Source organism: Gracilinanus agilis, chromosome 2 (genome assembly GCF_016433145.1).
Source record: "Gracilinanus agilis isolate LMUSP501 chromosome 2, AgileGrace, whole genome shotgun sequence".
NCBI lineage: Eukaryota > Metazoa > Chordata > Mammalia > Didelphimorphia > Didelphidae > Gracilinanus > Gracilinanus agilis.
The window spans coordinates 279321651-279339968 of record NC_058131.1 but is presented as its reverse complement, the minus strand read 5'-3'; the positions used below and the strand labels follow the sequence as shown (position 1 = coordinate 279339968).

General features: G+C 34.7%; 1 protein-coding gene across 1 annotated transcript in view; it reads right to left on the bottom strand.

The window, feature by feature from the left end:
* SETX (senataxin) overlaps window positions 1-18318 on the bottom strand; it is a 56147-nt gene that overhangs the window by 13771 nt on the left and 24058 nt on the right. The window contains exons 13-21 of the mRNA XM_044663961.1: window positions 15617-15784; window positions 12614-12770; window positions 11716-11817; window positions 11420-11544; window positions 11033-11104; window positions 6343-6492; window positions 4968-5075; window positions 3405-3592; window positions 2408-2500 (exon numbers count right to left, since the gene is read on the bottom strand). Of these exons, the coding sequence (XP_044519896.1) occupies window positions 2408-2500; window positions 3405-3592; window positions 4968-5075; window positions 6343-6492; window positions 11033-11104; window positions 11420-11544; window positions 11716-11817; window positions 12614-12770; window positions 15617-15784 (1163 nt within the window). The remainder of the gene's footprint in view (window positions 1-2407; window positions 2501-3404; window positions 3593-4967; window positions 5076-6342; window positions 6493-11032; window positions 11105-11419; window positions 11545-11715; window positions 11818-12613; window positions 12771-15616; window positions 15785-18318) is intronic.

Here is an 18318-nt window from a genome sequence, read left to right as displayed (position 1 = left end):
AGGAAGGAAGGAAGGAAGGAAGGAAGAAAGGAAGAAAGGAAGGAAGGAAGGAAGGAAGGAAGGAAGGAAGGAAGGAAGGAAGGAAGGAAGGAAGGAAGAGAGACAATGTACATGACAGTTAAATGGTGCAGTGGGTAAAGCACTGAACTTGGAGTCAGGAAGAAGACTGGAGTTCAAATTCAGGCTCACACCATAACTGTTTGACTTGAGCAGCAAGTCACATCGTTTCTCTCTTTCTCAATTTCCCTTTCTGTAAAATGGGTTTTTTTATGTAATAGCATCTACTTCTTACAGTTGTTTTGAGGATCAAATAAAATGAAATTTGTAAAGTACTTGGAAAACCTTAAAGTGATATATATATAAATGCCAGGGATGATGATGATGATGATCATGATCATGATCATGATGCTCCTTCCAAGGTAGTCAAAAAGCATTTAGGTAAGTGCTTACTATGTTTCAGGCACTGTACTAAAAACTAGAGGTTTAACTACAGACAAAATGAAAAACAGTCCTAGCCCTTAAACAGCTTACATTCTTATGTGGAAAGACCTCCACATAGCGGGGGAAGAGGAGATAGTTTTGAGGACATGGAGGTGAAGTTCAGTTCAGTGAATGATGGTTGGTCAGGGTGGAGGTTCAGAAAGAATTCATCAATGAGAAAAGGGATTGTAGGGCTAGTAGGAGTATACTACTAAAACATGGTGGCAAAATACAGAAAGTGAAGTATGGCTGATCTGGTCCAGGCTTCAAAAGGGAGATTCAAATAACTTACCAATAGGTGGTGAAAATAGAGGTAAGTAGGGAGAGCATTCCTGACACAGGGACATCCATGCAAAAACACAGATACTAGAGATGGAATATCTCACATAAGGGAAGACAAGTAGATTTGTTTGGCTGGAACATACTGTGTGAAGAATGATGTTTAATTCAGTCTAGAAATATAGATTAGAGCTAGAATATAAAAGGTTTTAAATGCCAAACAAAAGTTTATATTTTATCCTAGAGGCAATGAAAGTCATTAATGCTTCTTAAGCAGGGAAATAGAATGGTCAAATTTGTGATTTAAGAATATAAATTTTTCAGATGTGTAAAGAATGAGTTGAAGAGGGAATTAACAGGATTGGGAGACCAATTATGATATTACTGTAATTATCCAGGTGAGAATTGATAAGGATCTGAACTAAAGAGTCATGGTATAAATAAAGAAAGAGGGATGGATGTAAAAGATAGAGGAGGTAGAATCCACAAGACTTGACAAATGACTATAGCAAAGGTAAGAGGATTGGATTTCAGGGGAAAAGATAATGAGTTTTGGACATGCTGAGTTAGAGCTCTATAGCACATAACAGGATAGCAACATATATATGTCTGGAATTCATCTGCAGAGAGATGACAATTGAACTCATAGGAGCTAATAAGATAATCGTTTGTAAGGGTGAAGGGAGCCTCAAAGGAGAAGCCATTGACTCCTGAAAAGTCAGTTAAGGATGCTCCGAGAGTTAGCTAATCAGCACTCTTGGCTAACCTCAGTAATACCATCCCAGAGTTTCCCTTTCTGATTTACCTTTGTAAGAGAGTTTTCTTATACTCCCTGGGAGAAGAGAGGAGAGAGACCAGGACAAATATACCTAGGGTATAAAGATGGTGAGACAGTGAGTACGGATAATGATCCTGCAAAGGAAACCGAGAAGGATCTTTCAGACAGGTAGAAGGGAATCACAACAGAACAACATTACAAAAACCCAGAGAAGAGAGAGTAGCCAAAAGGAAAAAATAGTTTAAAGTGTCAAATGCTGAAAAAAGGTCAAGAAAGAAAAGAAGAAAATTAGACCTAGGTCTTGGTAGGCTATTTGAAAATTCAGGGTATTAAAAAAAGTGGTTTTTAAGGAAAAAAGAGAAAATGAAAGGTATGTTATCTATTGTAGGAAACAAGTATAAAGTCCTCAAACTTCATTAACAAGAATGGATCTAGGTTTATCTATGAAGCATTGCAGATTATATGGTCCTATGAAAGGTAAAGAAACACTTAAAGAAGGAATTGCTAATTGGATTTTAGCAGAGCAAAAGAATTTTCTACCTTCTCTTCCTGTACATTTAGTTGTTGCAATACTCAGCAACTGTTACAAGACCTCAAGGAAAACTTCTATTTACAGGCTCTAGAAATGAACTAATCAAATAATTCTAATTAAAAGGACAGTTAAGGGGAACAATAGTATTTTGAGGGGGAAACTAATAAAAATAATGGGATATTGGTTAAAATGGAAAAACTATTAATTGAGATAACTGAAAGCCCAATGTGACTCAACATAATGCATGACGTTTGTAGGAGGCATTTTTAATAGGATAAACTTTGAGCTAAAAAACATTCCAAGACAAATTCTGAACCAGTATTAAGAAAAGGACTTACTCATTTTCTCGTCTTTCTGAACCATCTCCTACATCAAACACAAGGTAAGGCTGGAATGGCCAGTCTGATGTACATCGGCTCTCTTCAGTCAACCTAAGAGCATTATCAATAATTATCAAAATATAATTCTATTAGCATTTATAAAAACAGATTTTAGGGAACTGATTTTCTCCTATGAATGTGGGAGATTCAGAGGTTAAAAACCAATCTCCTTATATTCCACCATAATGCTCAGGATAGCACTCTAAATAATTGTTATAATTTATTAATTTCACAATGGCCTGAAATAGTAAAGAAGTGTGAGTAAAATGCTTGACATGTACTAACCTTCTGAAGTATCTAAACTCACAAATAAAATGTGGGAGTCCAATAAGAGAAACAGTCTCAAATAGATAAAAATCTGAGACTCCTCTTTTGACCCCTTTTATGATCCATACCTTTTCTTATTGGAAAAACATTATAGACTTATTGAAAAGCTTTAAGTTCCTAGCAAACCAGAAGGTACAGAGTTAACAATTTCTCTCCATGATAATTAAGAAGCCTGAACTCTAAAAAATATATTACTTAGACAATCAAGGCTGGAAACAGACAAAGCTAGACAAGACTTTATCTGACCAGGTGCAATCCTGTAAATTAAGAGTACAGGACTCAATTTGTTTAGGATATCTATGAAATATATTTCTGCTTCCAGAATTAACCTCCTACTAATTGGTGGTTGGAATTTGGCCTTTGACCCTGAACCTCTCTCTCTATTTTTTAGACTCTAATGGGTTTTTGTATAATTTGTAACCCCTTCACAACTGTGATTCTTTCTCTGTGCTCTTTGTGTGAAACCTGTATATGTTAAACTCAAGACTCCATGGCAAGTTGGAGCAGTTATGAGTTAAGCATTTAGTCTGACTGTTCTCATTCAATCCAATGCCACTCAGAACCCCCTGAAATACAGAGCTGGTTCTCTATAATAAAACACATCAACCACTAAAAAAATTGAACTAACCTGTTTGTTTTCAAAGTTCTGTTATAAATATAACTAGATGGGAAGAGACATATATCAGGATGCATCCTATATTGAACTGTCAGCTGCAAAACAGGTGATCTACTGATCACATTTTGTTTCACTTGTTCTTCTAAGTGTTTGTATAATCGAGCCATCATTGACTGGTCATAGCCATACTCCTGTGCTTTCTGCCAGGGAGAAAAGAAATAATTCATTAGAATTTGTTTATATTTTTTCACTAGTATCAAAAATATTTATTGGGAATATATATTGATTTTTGGACGTGTTAAGTTTTAGATACCTATGGAACATAACCTGAATAGCATGATTCTAGACACTAAAAGATCACAAACTCTCCCAAATCTGTGGTGATTCAAAACCAAGCAGAAAATGTAATGAGGTTGGTTTTTTTTCATTTTCAAAAAAAAATTTTAATTTAATTTAAAATTTCAATTTAAAAAAAATTTTTTATTTTCAAAAAATTAACTGTAAGCTTTCATTTATTCATCAAGAAAATACATGGAACAAATTTTAAAATAAAAAATAAGAATCCCCTAATTAATGAGTACACGTCTGAACTGTTTCTCTATAAAACTGGTATATACTACTGGAAAGTTAATATATTTTCATCTCAATCTGAGACACACATGAACCTGAAGAAAAAATCTACAAAGTCATAAAAAGCACAATGATATTTATAGTCAATTAGGAATGACTATTTCCTGCCATTTTGGATTAGGTAAACCACAACTCCCATTTAGAAATACGAATTATTTATATTAATAAGGAAATAAATCATCTCTAATATAACTAATTTTACAATTACCATTGCTTGTAGTTACAATCAGCTTTAGAGAAACTGACTTCTTAGCACACCTGGGAAATAAAATGATTTCTAACTCTAAAATATGGAGTCAGAATCTGAAATTCATTCTGCTCTGGAGGGAGAGGAAAATAGAACAGATAATCTCTAACTATGCACAACCAAAGTGAATGCTGCTGATCTTTGCTTTTTTATCTACTACCTTTATTTTTAGGAGGAGAAAGGAAAGAGACAAATTTCTTAAATTGTCTACTTGGTATACTGTAAAACACAGACATCTAAGTTAGATAAATGGTTTCAAAACAGTTCGATATAATTTTTTTTTTGCTTTAAATCCTTGGCGTATTTCTTTAAAATCCATCTACTAAAAATAAGACAGAACTAAATTATTAAAAATAAAAATCCCAACATTAGTTTTTAAAAGAAAAAAAAATTGGGGATATAGGAAAAAAATGCTGTTTTCAACCCATTTATTTTCCCTGGTACTAAATAAACCTATACAGCTGGGAATTCTTAAAACATATATATTAAAATAATAGAACAAAAGGTACATTCAGATCAGTTTTTAAAGCTAATTAAGATGCATTAATTGAACGAATCTTTTCAAGCAATGCTGCTCTCTAGCAGAAGTTAATCATTCTTCCAACCCCCCAAAATTAAGTGTTTTGTAACTACAAGATTTATCACAAAACCATCTAAAAAACTTTGTTTTAAGAGAGCAAATAAATGTATAAACTTACCACAGAAATGACTGTGGGAGGGAGCTGTTTAGGATCTCCAACCAGAATAAGTTTGTTGCAGCGATGGATAAATGGAGTAAGAGTCTCAATCTCACAAGATTGCCCAGCCTTGGTAACAATGCATAGAGGGGAAAAATGTTTTCTGATAAATGTTTCTGTAACTTTACTTACATGTAGTTTTAAAATTCCATCTATCTAAAAAGAAGTTTCACATTTCTGTACCAACTTAAAAAACAAACAAGTATTTTCTGGGCTGAAAGGATTCTCTTCTAGTCTACATACTACTACTATAATTCAATTCAAGTCAACAAATATTTATTAAATTCCACTATATTGAAGATACACAAAACCCTTAAGAGTTACTATATTAAAAAAGATAAATTAATTAGCTTATCTATAGATTAGAGACTTATAGCTTATTTAGACAGAATTTAAAAACCTTCACATCCTTCATTACCCTAGGAACTATATCAAGCTGACATGGAGTGTGAAAAAATATAAAAACAGGCTTGGAGCAGAGGACAAAGAAATCTTTTTATCTGGTTACCTCAGAACACTAAAGCTATGATCCCCTCATGAAGCAATTAGTTTTTTTTTTGTTTGTTTGTTTTTTTAATTTTGTTTTTAATTTTTAAACCCTTAACTTTTGTGTATTGACTTATAGGTGGAATAGTGGTAAGGGTAGGCAATGGGGGTCAAGTGACTTGCCCAGGGTCACACAGCTGGGAAGTGTCTGAGGCCGGATTTGAACCTAGGACCTCCCGTCTCTAGGCCTGGCTCTCAATCCACTGAGCTACCCAGCTGTCCCGTGAAGCAATTAGTTTTGATTGGTTCCATGACTATAGACACCAACCCTAGGCAACCAACAAACAAATATATGTTGTTGATCACAATAGGGGACAGACAAAAAATTGTACATAGGTCAGCACAAATTCATCCCAACTACTGGGAAATGACTCAAAGGATGGGACATGACAGTGAGACAATATTTTCCATCTACTCAAAAAAAGTATGCATATAAAAGCAGGACAATACTGTATAAGAGAAATATTTTAGCCACATTTCAGTAAGTTTCTTTCTTTCTTTCTTTCTTTTTAAAACCCTTACCTTCCATCTTAGAATCAATACTGTGTATTGATTCCAAGGCAGAAGAGTGGTAAAGGCTAGGCAATAGGGGTTAAGTGACTTGCCTGGGGCCACACAGCTAGGAAGTGTCTGAGGCCAGATTTGAACTTAAGACTTCCCATCTCTAGGCCTGGCTCTCATACCACTGAGCTACCCAGCTGCCCTCTAGCAAGTCTCTTTCATCTTTGTTTTATTCATCAAATGACACCAGGGCAGTCATACTTGCATAGACCTGATTGGCTTCACTGACCTCATCAACAATGACACAACTGAAGGGAACACATCCTTGCCTACGAAAAGCAGACTCTAGCAGCAAACCACCACTCGTGCTCAATGTACAGCAGATGATATGTGACTCCAGGATAATGCTACTCTGAGTTTCCTGTGGGCGGCCTCGAACCTAGAAGCACAATAAATATAAAGTTGCAATTAATTCCCAAATTCAGATGTATCTGTTCTTAAAAATAAAACAGCAATTTTAACCATAATTAGTTCAATCCCAAATCTTGAGAGTAGCAGAAACAATCAAAGATACCAAAAACCATTAGAAAGAATACAAAAAAATTTTGAGGGATTTATGGAAAAGAACACTACCCACATTCAGAGGAAGAACTACAGGAGTGGAAACACGGAAGAGGGGCAACTGCTTGAACACATGGGTTGAGGCGGACATGATTGGGGGTGTAGACTCGAAACTACCACACCAATGCAACTATCAGCAATTTGGAAATGGGTCTTGATCAATGACACATGTTAAAACCAGTGGAAATGTGCAGCGGCTTTGGTGGGGGGAGGTGGGGGGGGGAGGGGAAAGTAAGAGCATGAATCATGTAACCATGTTAACTTTTCTAAAAAATAAATATTAAAAAAAAAGAGAGAGAATACAGAACAAATATGATCAGTACAGCCTAAGGGATCATTGTGATTTAAATTCAGAGTGAGTTAGGGTTCTGTCACAATAGTGAGATTAAAAATATTTCTATCTATTTATGACAAAAAAGCCTAAGAACATATGAATAAAACTAGTTTAAGACTCTTTCAATGGATTAATTTTGTATCATAACTAAACTTATATTTTTATTTGTATTTTAAATGTTACATAATTTTGATACAAAATAACCTTAAGAAATCAAGTACATTACAAAGTTTTATAAATATTCTGTTTGTAAATAAATGGTATGAAACTTTAATCTGCCTATGTAATTTAATAAATCAAAAAATACAAATGAAGCCAAGAAACAAGAGTAATGTTTCACAAAAGGACACTAATATTAAGTGAAAAGTCCTCTTTTTTTCCAATCTGGATCTGGGATTTCATCAGTGTGAGCATCATCTTAGTAATGGAATTCACTTGACCAAAACAGATTAGCAATTGTAGTGTAATTTATAGATAGTGAATTTCTCTTTCTAATACCAGATTATCTAGCCACTATGCCATGCTGCCTCTCAAAAACTTTTTTTCTTATCTGAGATTCAGCCTAAACACATTAGAGGTTCTTCAACTATATTGTGCTCTTATATGGAATGTATTCTTTCTTACCTTCTTACCCTTAACTCCCTAGACCAGTGATGGTGAACCTTTTAAGATGGAGTGCTGGGCCCCAACCCTAACCCCATCCCCCAGACCGACCGCCATGCCAGCCCTTCCCCTTACCCCACAAAGGGATGGGAGGAAGCATTCCTATTGGTCTGCTGGGCAGAGGGGCAATGTGAAAAAATGTCATCAGGCACAGTGGAGAGAGGAAAGGGAGCAGCTCCCCCAAGTCCCTCTGCCTTTCTTGTAACAAATCAGGGTGGGGGGAGGTCATGGCCACATGTCATCTTTGGCAGTAGTGCCATAGATCTGCTACTACTCTCCTAAACTTTTTTTTTTAAACCCTTACCTTCCGTCTTGGAATTAATACTGTGTATTGGTTCTAAGGCAGAAGAGTGGTAAGGGCTAAGCAATGGGGGTTAAGTGACTTGCCCAGGGTCACACAGCTGGGAAGTGTCTTGAGGCCAGATTTGAATCTACGACCTCCCATCTCTAGGCCTGGCTCTCAATCCACTGAGCTACCTAGCTGCCCCCACCCCTAAACTTTTTAAAAGCTCAACTGAAGTGCCATCCTTACATAAAGTCTTTCCTAATAGTTCTGATGTTGGTAATTTGTCCCTCCTAAAATTATATTCATTTATCAAGAATAGGTTATATCCCCTAAGCAGGATATAAATTTCTTGAAGGTGGACACTGTTTTGTTGTCTCTATATTCCAGAGCTAAACACAATGCCTTGCAAATTATAAGCATATAATAAAGCATTGTTGAATTGATTGCCACTGAAAACCATTAAGTGAAACATCAATCCATACAGGTCATACTAAATCAAAAATTATGCCACATATTTAAACTGCATATTCCAAAGGAACACTTTAGCTAAATTAAAATGATCTTCATAAGCAAATGCATGAGGTGATGCAAAGTATATCTCATACTCAAGTTATTACAACTCAAACAGGCCTCACTGCAATCTATTCTGTTAAACAGCTGATAAGATTCAATTAAAATGATATGTTAAAATATTACATATAATTTCTCAGGAATCTGAAAGCACAAGTGAAATAACAATAAGCAATCCATAGATTGTATATATACATTGTTCTTAAACTTTATACAACTGCTTTTGTGGTTCTCTCACATTCAGTTAATTATCTCTTTTAACCATCCTTTAATTTCTTATTCTTTTACTATATTTCAAATGCTTCAGGTACCACTGACAGTATTTGAGGGAAAAAGAAATAGATCATTTTTCTATTATCTCTAAACCAATGATTAATAATAGCTTACATACATATAGCAATGTACTTTTTTTATAACAACCCTGTAAAGTAAGTAGAAATATCTTCTTATATCCATTTTACAGATGACAAAAATAAAGCTCAGTCAGGAACAAACATGGTCTTATAGTATAGTGCAGTGATGGGCAAACTATGGCCCACGAGCCAGATGTGGTCCCCTGAAATGTTCTGTCCAGCTGCCCAATATTATTCCTAATCTGACGAATACAATGAGTAGGATACAATACAATGAAACTTCAAAAGAGTTGCCTTAGAAATAGACTGACAGATGAGAATTTCCTTCACTTTGGCCCCCTCTTTAAAAAGTTTGCCCATCACTGGTCTAGTGAAATAAACACTGGGTTTGGAATGAGAAGATATGTATTCTCATTCCAGCTCTCTTAACTAGATCTCTGACCTCAGTCAACTATCTGATTTTCAGTTTCCTCCTTTATAAAATGAGGAGAATGAATTTTTAAAATATACAAAAGAGAACAAAAAGAAGTTCAGAAGGGATACAGATGAAAAGGACTATCCTATTAAATTTATTAAAAGCTTAAAAAAAAACCAAGATGTCTATAATAAGAGATTCTTGATCTCATATACCATATTCATTTTCTATTTTTTATATTGAAATGTTCAAGTTTGCTCAAGTTTACCAAGTTCAGGATAAATAAAATTTAAAATGAAAGTGTTGAACTAATTGATCTTTATATTAATCTGTATTTACTTTGTGTTTATTGTTGTTATTTATCTGCATATATGCTTTTTATTCTCAAGAAGCGACCTGAGGGATGGATAACTTTTATTTTTGTTCTTATAGCTCAGAGTGTAGGACCTGTGTAGGACTCATACTTAATATTAGTGGAATTAATTTAAGTTTAAATCTAGCATCTTTCTCATTTACATTAGTTATTTTTTTTATTTTTTTATTTTAAGCCCTTAACTTCTGTGTATTGACTTATAGGTGGAAGAGTGGTAAGGGTAGGCAATGGGGGTCAAGTGACTTGCCCAGGGTCACATAGATGGGAAGTGTCTGAGGCCGGATTTGAACCTAGGACCTCCTGTCTCTAGGCCTGGCTCTCAATCCACTGAGCTACCCAGCTGCCCCTCTCATTTACATTAGAATATAGTCAAGAAGGCCTAGAGACAGGAGGTCCTAGGTTCAAATCCGGCCTCAGACACTTCCCAGCTGTGTGACCCTGGGCAAGTCACTTGACCCCCATTGCCTACCCTTGCCAATCTTCCACCTATAAGTCAATACACAGAAGTTAAGGGCTTAAAATAAAAAAATAAAAATTAAAAAAAAAAGAATATAGTCAAGAACTGAAAATCTGAGTTAAATTCAAATATAATTTATCTTACCCATATGTATAGGAATATATCCAAAAGTACAAGTGCACTAAAGGAAAATCTCAGTATCAAATCCCCAATATTATGATGATATATATTATTATTCCTCTTTAAGTTTGATTAGAGCTATCTTATGTCAGGAACATCTCGCTTAAGAGAGATTTATACAGAGAAAGCTTCTTCTATATAATTTTTGTCCAAACTCTTAAATCTCTAATATTCTTATATTTCCAAAGAAAAATAAAAAATTCCTTATCATAGAAGTATTCATGCTGCCACATAAAACTGCATACCCAGATAGTAAGAATAAAGCTAGAAATAGCCCTCCCTTTCTTGTTCTTTTCTATTTCTTTATTCCAGTTTACATGTCTCAAAATGGGTGATTAATAGAAACTATTATTCTTTTTTCAATTCTAAATTATAACCACAAACAAAAGCATTCAAATAAAAAGCAAAACTTTTTGAAAAGCTATACATAAAACCATAAATTTAAAATTATTTACAATGTTTAAAGAAACATTTATATTTATTTTTCACTAATACTCCTATCACTGATAAGCATTATGACCAATTTTGTTTCTGGTAGAATTAAAAAGATCCCAAAGTCCAATTAACAATTTAGGGACCTAGAGCAAAGAAGAAAGATAAAATTCATTACTTTTCTCTTAGAGATATTAGTCAGGGAGTGATAAAGTCATCTATAGATCACAGATTAGATAAAAATTGGTTATAATTATAGTGACATTAAGAAAATAACATAGGGGATATCCTTCACCTCTTTAAGTTTAGAAGCAAGCTGCTGTCTCTCTTTGGAAATTCGTGCAATTTCTTCATCTAAATTTGATCTCTGAAAAACAGAAATAACAATCACACTGTTAAAGCTAAGGATTACCAGAAACAAAGATTTGTAAATGGCACTTTTTTCCCAAAAATTTTAAACTTTCTTTAATGTAGTAAAGCCAACTTATCCTATGGGAGAAGTCAGAAGCACTATTAACCTAGTCCTACTCTTTAGCAATATAATTCTACTCATTCAACAAATTCAATTCAATATAAACTGAATTGAGCCAATACTCTCCATTTTCTACACTGAGTCCCACAGTTTATATTTTGCTATCTCAAATGTCAATCAGTTTCTGTCTATCTGGTATATAGTTAAGACTATATCTACCTTCTGCCCTTTTTCACATCGATCCAAAGCTCGCTGGCGAGAAAGTTTGTCTAATTTAACATCCAAATGTTCCTTTCTCTCATGCATCTCCTGAATATGACTGGGCAAGTCCTTTTCTAAAATGGTAAAGAAAAAAACAGACTTAATTAATATAACTACTCTGGTTTAAACAACATAACCAAAAAATTCTAACTGATAACTTCAAAGTTCCAAGACAGTGCCAACTATATTTCATGTCAAAGACATACAGAGTATAATAAAATGGGTGGGGAAAGGCTAGTACTTACTCATTCTGTGGTTAACTTGGCTATCCAAACTGAATTTTAGGACTTCATTATTAATAGATTTTTCTGGGCCCAGTCGCACTAAATTTATATCTCCACAATTTCCTGTACGTAAAAATTGCACAGTATGATCAATGAGGAAATCCCTCCTTCATGAATACCTACCCCCATATAAGAATTAAAAGTATGACTATGTAGATTATCAGCTTGAATATTTCAGAAAATAATTAATATTGTCTACTAAGAGTTTGGTTTGTAAAGTATTTTTATTCACATCAGATAAGCCTATCTGTCAAACTAAGTTGCATTCCCAAGCTCAAATAATGAGTTGACTTCTTAACTTAGATTATAACTTTTCACTGCTAGCTCTTAACCCAAAATTATCAATTTTAAAAAAAACTTCTTAATTTCTGTCTTAGTCACTCTAAGGCAGAAGGACAAGTGCTAGGGAAAGGGAGTTAAATGACTTGCTCAAGGTCATAAAACTAGAAAGAATCTGAGGCCACATTTGAATCCAGGTCCTCCTGACTCCAGGCCTGGTGCTCTATCCACTGTGCCACTTAGCTGATCCAACATTATCAAATTTCAACTATCAGAGTATGGATAAGTATTATCTGCAACAAATTTTGCTCTTAAGTTGGCTTCATTTGCTATCTTCCTTGGCTACTGGTTGAATAGTTGGAGAAAACCACTTATAAGTGTGACAGGTGGTCACAAAATATAAATTATTTAGGAATTAGTATTTTATACTGTCTATAGTGCTGTTTCTTTCCATTAGATAGCTATTAATGTTACTGAAAAAGACTGGGACTCCAATAGAGATTCTGACTTGATGAACTGTTTTACATTCCTCCTTCCAAAGTGCCCACATTAGATAAATAAAATCATAAAAGGATCATACCCAAAGGATTCTTCTTGTCTTGGCATTTTTCTTTAAATTCAAGAATGATTTTCTTCATAAGTTCATCAACAGCTGCATTAGAGGGTGCACATACAAGAACACGGTTTCGTTTGATTTTGGCATTCAAGTTTTCATCTGAATCTCCCTTTTTTGGTTTCTACAGATATCCCAAAGAAAAGATATAATGAACTCTACTTTGCAATCTTAAGCTTAAGCTATGCCTTGAGTTCAAATTACACTTATCATTTCATATATAAAGGCCATAAACATAAAAATTTTTCATTCTGATACTAGACAACCTCTCTATAGATAATAAGTTAATAATTTATTTATGCTAGGTTAAGTTGAAACAGATAATTCCTTTGTTCATTCATCAACAAATATTTATTAAGGCACTGTTGTTTACAAAACACTGTAGCCGAAGAGAAAAGAAAGTTTAGACAAAACAAAGTCCTTGCCCTCATAAAGTTTACAATTTAGAAAAATCATTATATAGTCACTTTAAAAGGAGTTGGGGGTGCTGGGGTCTCTTGATAACAATACAGAAAAATCAATGAAAAAATTTCTTTATGCCATTAAAAAGTTTTACCTAATCAACCAATAAGTATTTATTAAATGACTACTATATGTGCTAGAGATACAAAGAAATTAAACAATCGGTTCTCAAGAAGCTTACAAATTTTCTCAAGGGAGACAATATCTATATACTAAGTATATATGGAATAATACATAAGAAGGAAGGGCATATTTGTTGAGGGGATCAGGAAAGGCTATAGAAAAATCTGTTCTCAAGAAGCTTACATTCTCTCAAGGGCAACAATATCTATATATTAAGTATATATAGAATAATACCTAAGAAGGACATATTTGTTGAGGGGATCAGGAAAGGCTAAAGAAAGGCTATAGATGCTTCAATTTCATCTTAAAGGAAATGACGGACTATGAATTGAGCATAAGAAAGTACATTCAAACATAGAAAATGGCCAGTGCAAAGTCCTGGAGACAAGAGATTCATTGTCAAGTGTAAAGAACAGTAAGGTGGCCAGGTTAGCTAGACCAGAGAGGACTGGAAAGAATGGGACCTAGTTGGGAAGGATTTTAAAAGTCAAATAGAAGAGTTTATATTTTGTCTAAGAAGCTATAGGGAACCCCTGGAATTTGTTGAGTAGGTGAGTGGCCTGGCCAAATCTGTACTTTAGGAAACTAATTTTGGAGGTTAGGAGAAGGGGTGAGATAAGAGAGATGTTACTGAGGTAGAAAAAAGTAAAAATTGTCAACTGGTTAAATATGTGATATGAGGAAGAGAGAAAAATTGAAAAAGTTATGGTTATGAACTGAAATTATGATTAGAAGAATGGTGGTACCTTTGACAGAAATCAGGATGGTCAGTAAAGGAGAGGATTTAGGAGAAAAGATAATGTTTTTTAAAAGCACATTGGTTTAAGATGCTTATGGGAGACCCAGTTTGAAATGTCCAAAAGGCAGGTGTCAATTCAAAATTTCAGCTCAGGAGAGAAATTAGGGCTGGATCATATCTATAGAGGTTTAATTAAAGGTAGCTGATGAGATGCCAGAGGGTATCTGGAGGGAAAAGAGAACATAGGGCTTTGGTGTATACCCACACTTAGGGAGCACAACATGGCAGAGAAGTTAGCAATTGAGTCTGAAATGGAGTAGAAAGGTCGAAGGAGAACCAGGAGAGAGGAATGTCATTCAAACCCAGAGAAAAGGGTAAACTGGAAAGAACAGTCAACTGTGGCAAATGTAAAAGAAGACTGAGAAAAGATCGTTAGATTTTGAAATAAACAGTTTTACAATGAGGTCATGAAATGAAAGACTAAAAGAATTGTGGTAAACTCAATATATAAAGGGAAAGTTAGTAAAGGAGAGAAATCTGGAGGTTAAGAGAAGATCATTACGAATGCTGTTACAGGGTGAATTCCATCACAGCCTTGTTACAAGAAAAATCTCTGAAGAACAAATGCCTATTTATTTCAACAAAATTAGAGAGAAACAAATTTCAGTGGGAAAAACATTAGAAAAATCTCTCTGAGTTCATTTTAATAGGCTTTTTAAAGTAGATGGAAGGAGGAAAGTTTCCTGGCTTGTAAGTTTAAAACTACAAAGTAAATCATCATCATTACTAGCTAGCATTTATACGTGCTTTGAGATTTACAAAGCCCTTCATAAATATTATTTCATTTTATCCTCATAATGATCCTAAGAGACAGGTGCTATTATTATCTCCATTTTGTAGATGAAGAAATTGAGGTAGGAAGAAGTTAAGTGCCCAAGTAACCTTCCCAGAGACATAGAACAAATGTCTGAGGCAGAATTTGAACTCAGATCTTCCTGATTTCAGGTCTGGTACTTTATTCATGGCACCATCTCATAGTCTCTCCACATTCCAGTCTTCTTACACTTTTTATATTCCCATATACTTTTTGTTCCAATGACACTGGCACTCTTACTGTTCTTTGAATAAGACTTTTCATCTCTTGACACCAGGCATTTTTACTAGCTATCCTCCATTCCTCCATAGAATGCTTTACTTCCTTTATCTGCCTCCTTTAAATCCCAGCTAAAATCCCATCTTCTCCCAGGGAGCCTCCAATCTGCTTTAATTCTATTCAACTGCCTTTTCTCAGTTGATTATTTATCTTGTATAAAGCTATATATATCTTAAATATAAGAAACATGCTATCTTTTCATTCTCAATGTCTTTCATTTATTTTTCCTCAAAAACTAGAAAAACTAGTCTGGTTTTGGGGTTGTCATAGATATATTAAAATCTGTTCTCTGATTTTGACCAACTTCAATTAGGTATTATGCAATAACAGTTTTATATCATAGACACATAGTAAAAGTGAAAAAAAAAACCGATGTCAATACATAGTTACTGATAATAATTTAAATAAAATTAACAGAAGAAATGGTATATACCATCACAAAATATAATATGACACACACGCCTACACCCCTCTACACATACCCTCTACCTACCTCTGTCAGAATTCGGTATAGGAGGCCAACAATAGTTTTTGACTTGCCAGTTCCAGGAGGTCCATGAATCAGGCAGATTTTGGCAATTAGGGGTGGTTGCTTTACCATGGCATATGCAACTTCAATTGCTTTTTTTTGATCTTCATTATAGTCTTTCAGGTAGGTAAGCTATATAAAAATGAAAATTAAATTATTTGCTTTTTCTTTTATAGCACATTAAAGGAAACACAATGAAAGTTTAGATTTTACTTTCCTCAGCTCAACACGACACATTTATTAAGCCTACTATGTTTAAGGCCCTTGAAGAAACAAAGACAAAAATGAAAAAATACCTGTCCTAAAAGAGCTTTTATATTCTCTTAACAGCACATTATATGTACATAAATAAATACAATGTAAATTGAAGATGGAAAAAAATATTAACTGAGAGAGATGTGAGAGGTTGCCAGGCTTTGTGGACCAGCTAACATATGAGCTGCAACTTGAAGAGCAATAAGAATTCTAAAAGAGAGAGATAAGGAGTATATTCCAGAAAAACTAATGTTTTCATCTTTCTGATCTCCCACTTGCTTCTCTACTTCTTACCATTTGATTTCCATTTCAAAATTGTCTGAAACTGGTCTCTCGAAGACCAGCAATGATTTTTTTTATTGCTAAATTTGATGGCTTTTTCTCATTCTCCATCTATTTTTGATTTCTTCGTAGGATCTGATCCAGCTGACCAGATCACTTCCCCCTCATTGTAGGTACCCTTTCTATTCTAGGTTATTTGTGGCACTGTTTCTATCATGGTTCTCCCCCTGTTTGATTGATCCTTCTTAATCTTCTTCAAAGGATCAGTATCTATCACCTTCTTCTTGGTCTTTCTCAGTGATCTCATCAAATAACACAAGCTAAACTACAACTTATTTAGATAACCTCCAAATCCATATATCCAGCTATTATGCTTCTAAGTTCTATTCCTGAATCTTCAACTGCCTAATGGACATTTCCACCCAGCTATTCTACAGGCATCTCAAACTCAACATTCATTATCTTCTCCCTAAACTTTCTCTCCTCCTAATTCCTCTCTCATTTGTACTACATACCATTCTTTCAATTACCCAGATTTGCAACCCAGGAATCATCTTTGATTTTTTACTCTCTAACAGCCCTCTCATCCCAATTCTAATCAGTTGCCAAGTCTTGTTGATCCCTCAACATCTCTCATATCATCTCTTCTTTTCTCCCTTCTCACTTGATCACCATTCTGATTCAGGTCCTCATCACCTCTCATTCTGGACTAATACCTTCATAATTAGTCTTCCTGCATTCAGCCTCTCTTTTCTTCAATCTATTCTCCATATAGCTTCAAAAGTGACATTTCTAACAATCTTTGCTCAAAAAACTTCAGTGGTTTTCATTATCCTTGGAAAAAATACAAAATTTTCTACCTGGCATTTAAATTACAATCTGGTTCCAGCCTAATTAGTTCCCAGACTAATCATACATTATTCTCTCTCAAATACTGTATGTTCTAACCAAACTAGCTTACTTTGTTATTCTTGGTATACAACAGTCTTATCTCCTTTCTCTAGACCTTTGCATAAATGATCTCTCATGTTTGCAATGTGCTCTCTCCTCACCTTTACCTCATGGAAACTCTAGCTCTAGTCAAGATTCGGCTCAAGTGTCATTTCCTGTAAGAAACCTTTTCACCTAGTTTTGTTCCGCTCCTAAATAAAAAAGTTCCTTTGTATTTATTTTACATTATTTTTTGCATACAGTGTTATTTGCCACTTCTATCCCCTTCAAATATAAGCTACTTGAGGTCATGGACTATTTTTTTGTCTTTGTATTTGTGCTTAACATGGTGCCAGTGCCTGGCATGTAATAAATACATTAAAATGTTTGTTGAATTAAACAGAATAGGCACAAAGAAGAGCTTATTCAAATGCATGTAATCTAGAACTGGAATGAAGAATTCAGGAAAGATTTGACAGTCCAGTGTAGCTATAGAGTGCATAAAGGGGAGTAATGTGAATTAAGGCTAAAAAGGTACAAGTTGGGACCATATTGTTCAATGGCCTTAAAAGCTGGGCTTGAGGAGCTCACATTTGTATCCTAGAGGAAATAGGGAGTAACTCACTGTTTTTAACTGGGCAGTGACACTGTCACATATTTTGGGAGTGCCAATTTGGCAGCTACATTGAGAAGAGACTGGAAAGGAGAAAGGCTAGAAGTAGTAAGACTAATTAAGAGACTATTGCAATAGTCTATGTAAGAGGTGAAACAAACTCGTACCAGGGTAATAGCAACGGCTATTCAGTAGAGAGAAGCTGGTAGATGTAAAAGATGTTGTGAAGGAATCACAGAAACACAAAATTTAGAGTTGGAAGGGAACTCAGGGGTCATCTGATCCAATCCATGAATGAAAAGGCATCTTCCTTATAACATATTCAACAAATGATCACCCAGCTTCTGCTTAAAAGTCCTTTAAGAAGGAGAAACCCACCAAATCTCAAGGCAGACCATTCTACCTTTGGACATCTTTAAATACAGACAGTTCTCACTTCATGTAAATTTTCATTACACAAATTCCACTCCTCAGCAAGCACACAGCTATGTTACACACCCACCTACCCACCCCTGCTAAGGTTCCTCTGCTCTAGACAGTGAAGTAGCTCTGGCTTTAATGCTCCAGAGCTACAGTGGGGCCAAGA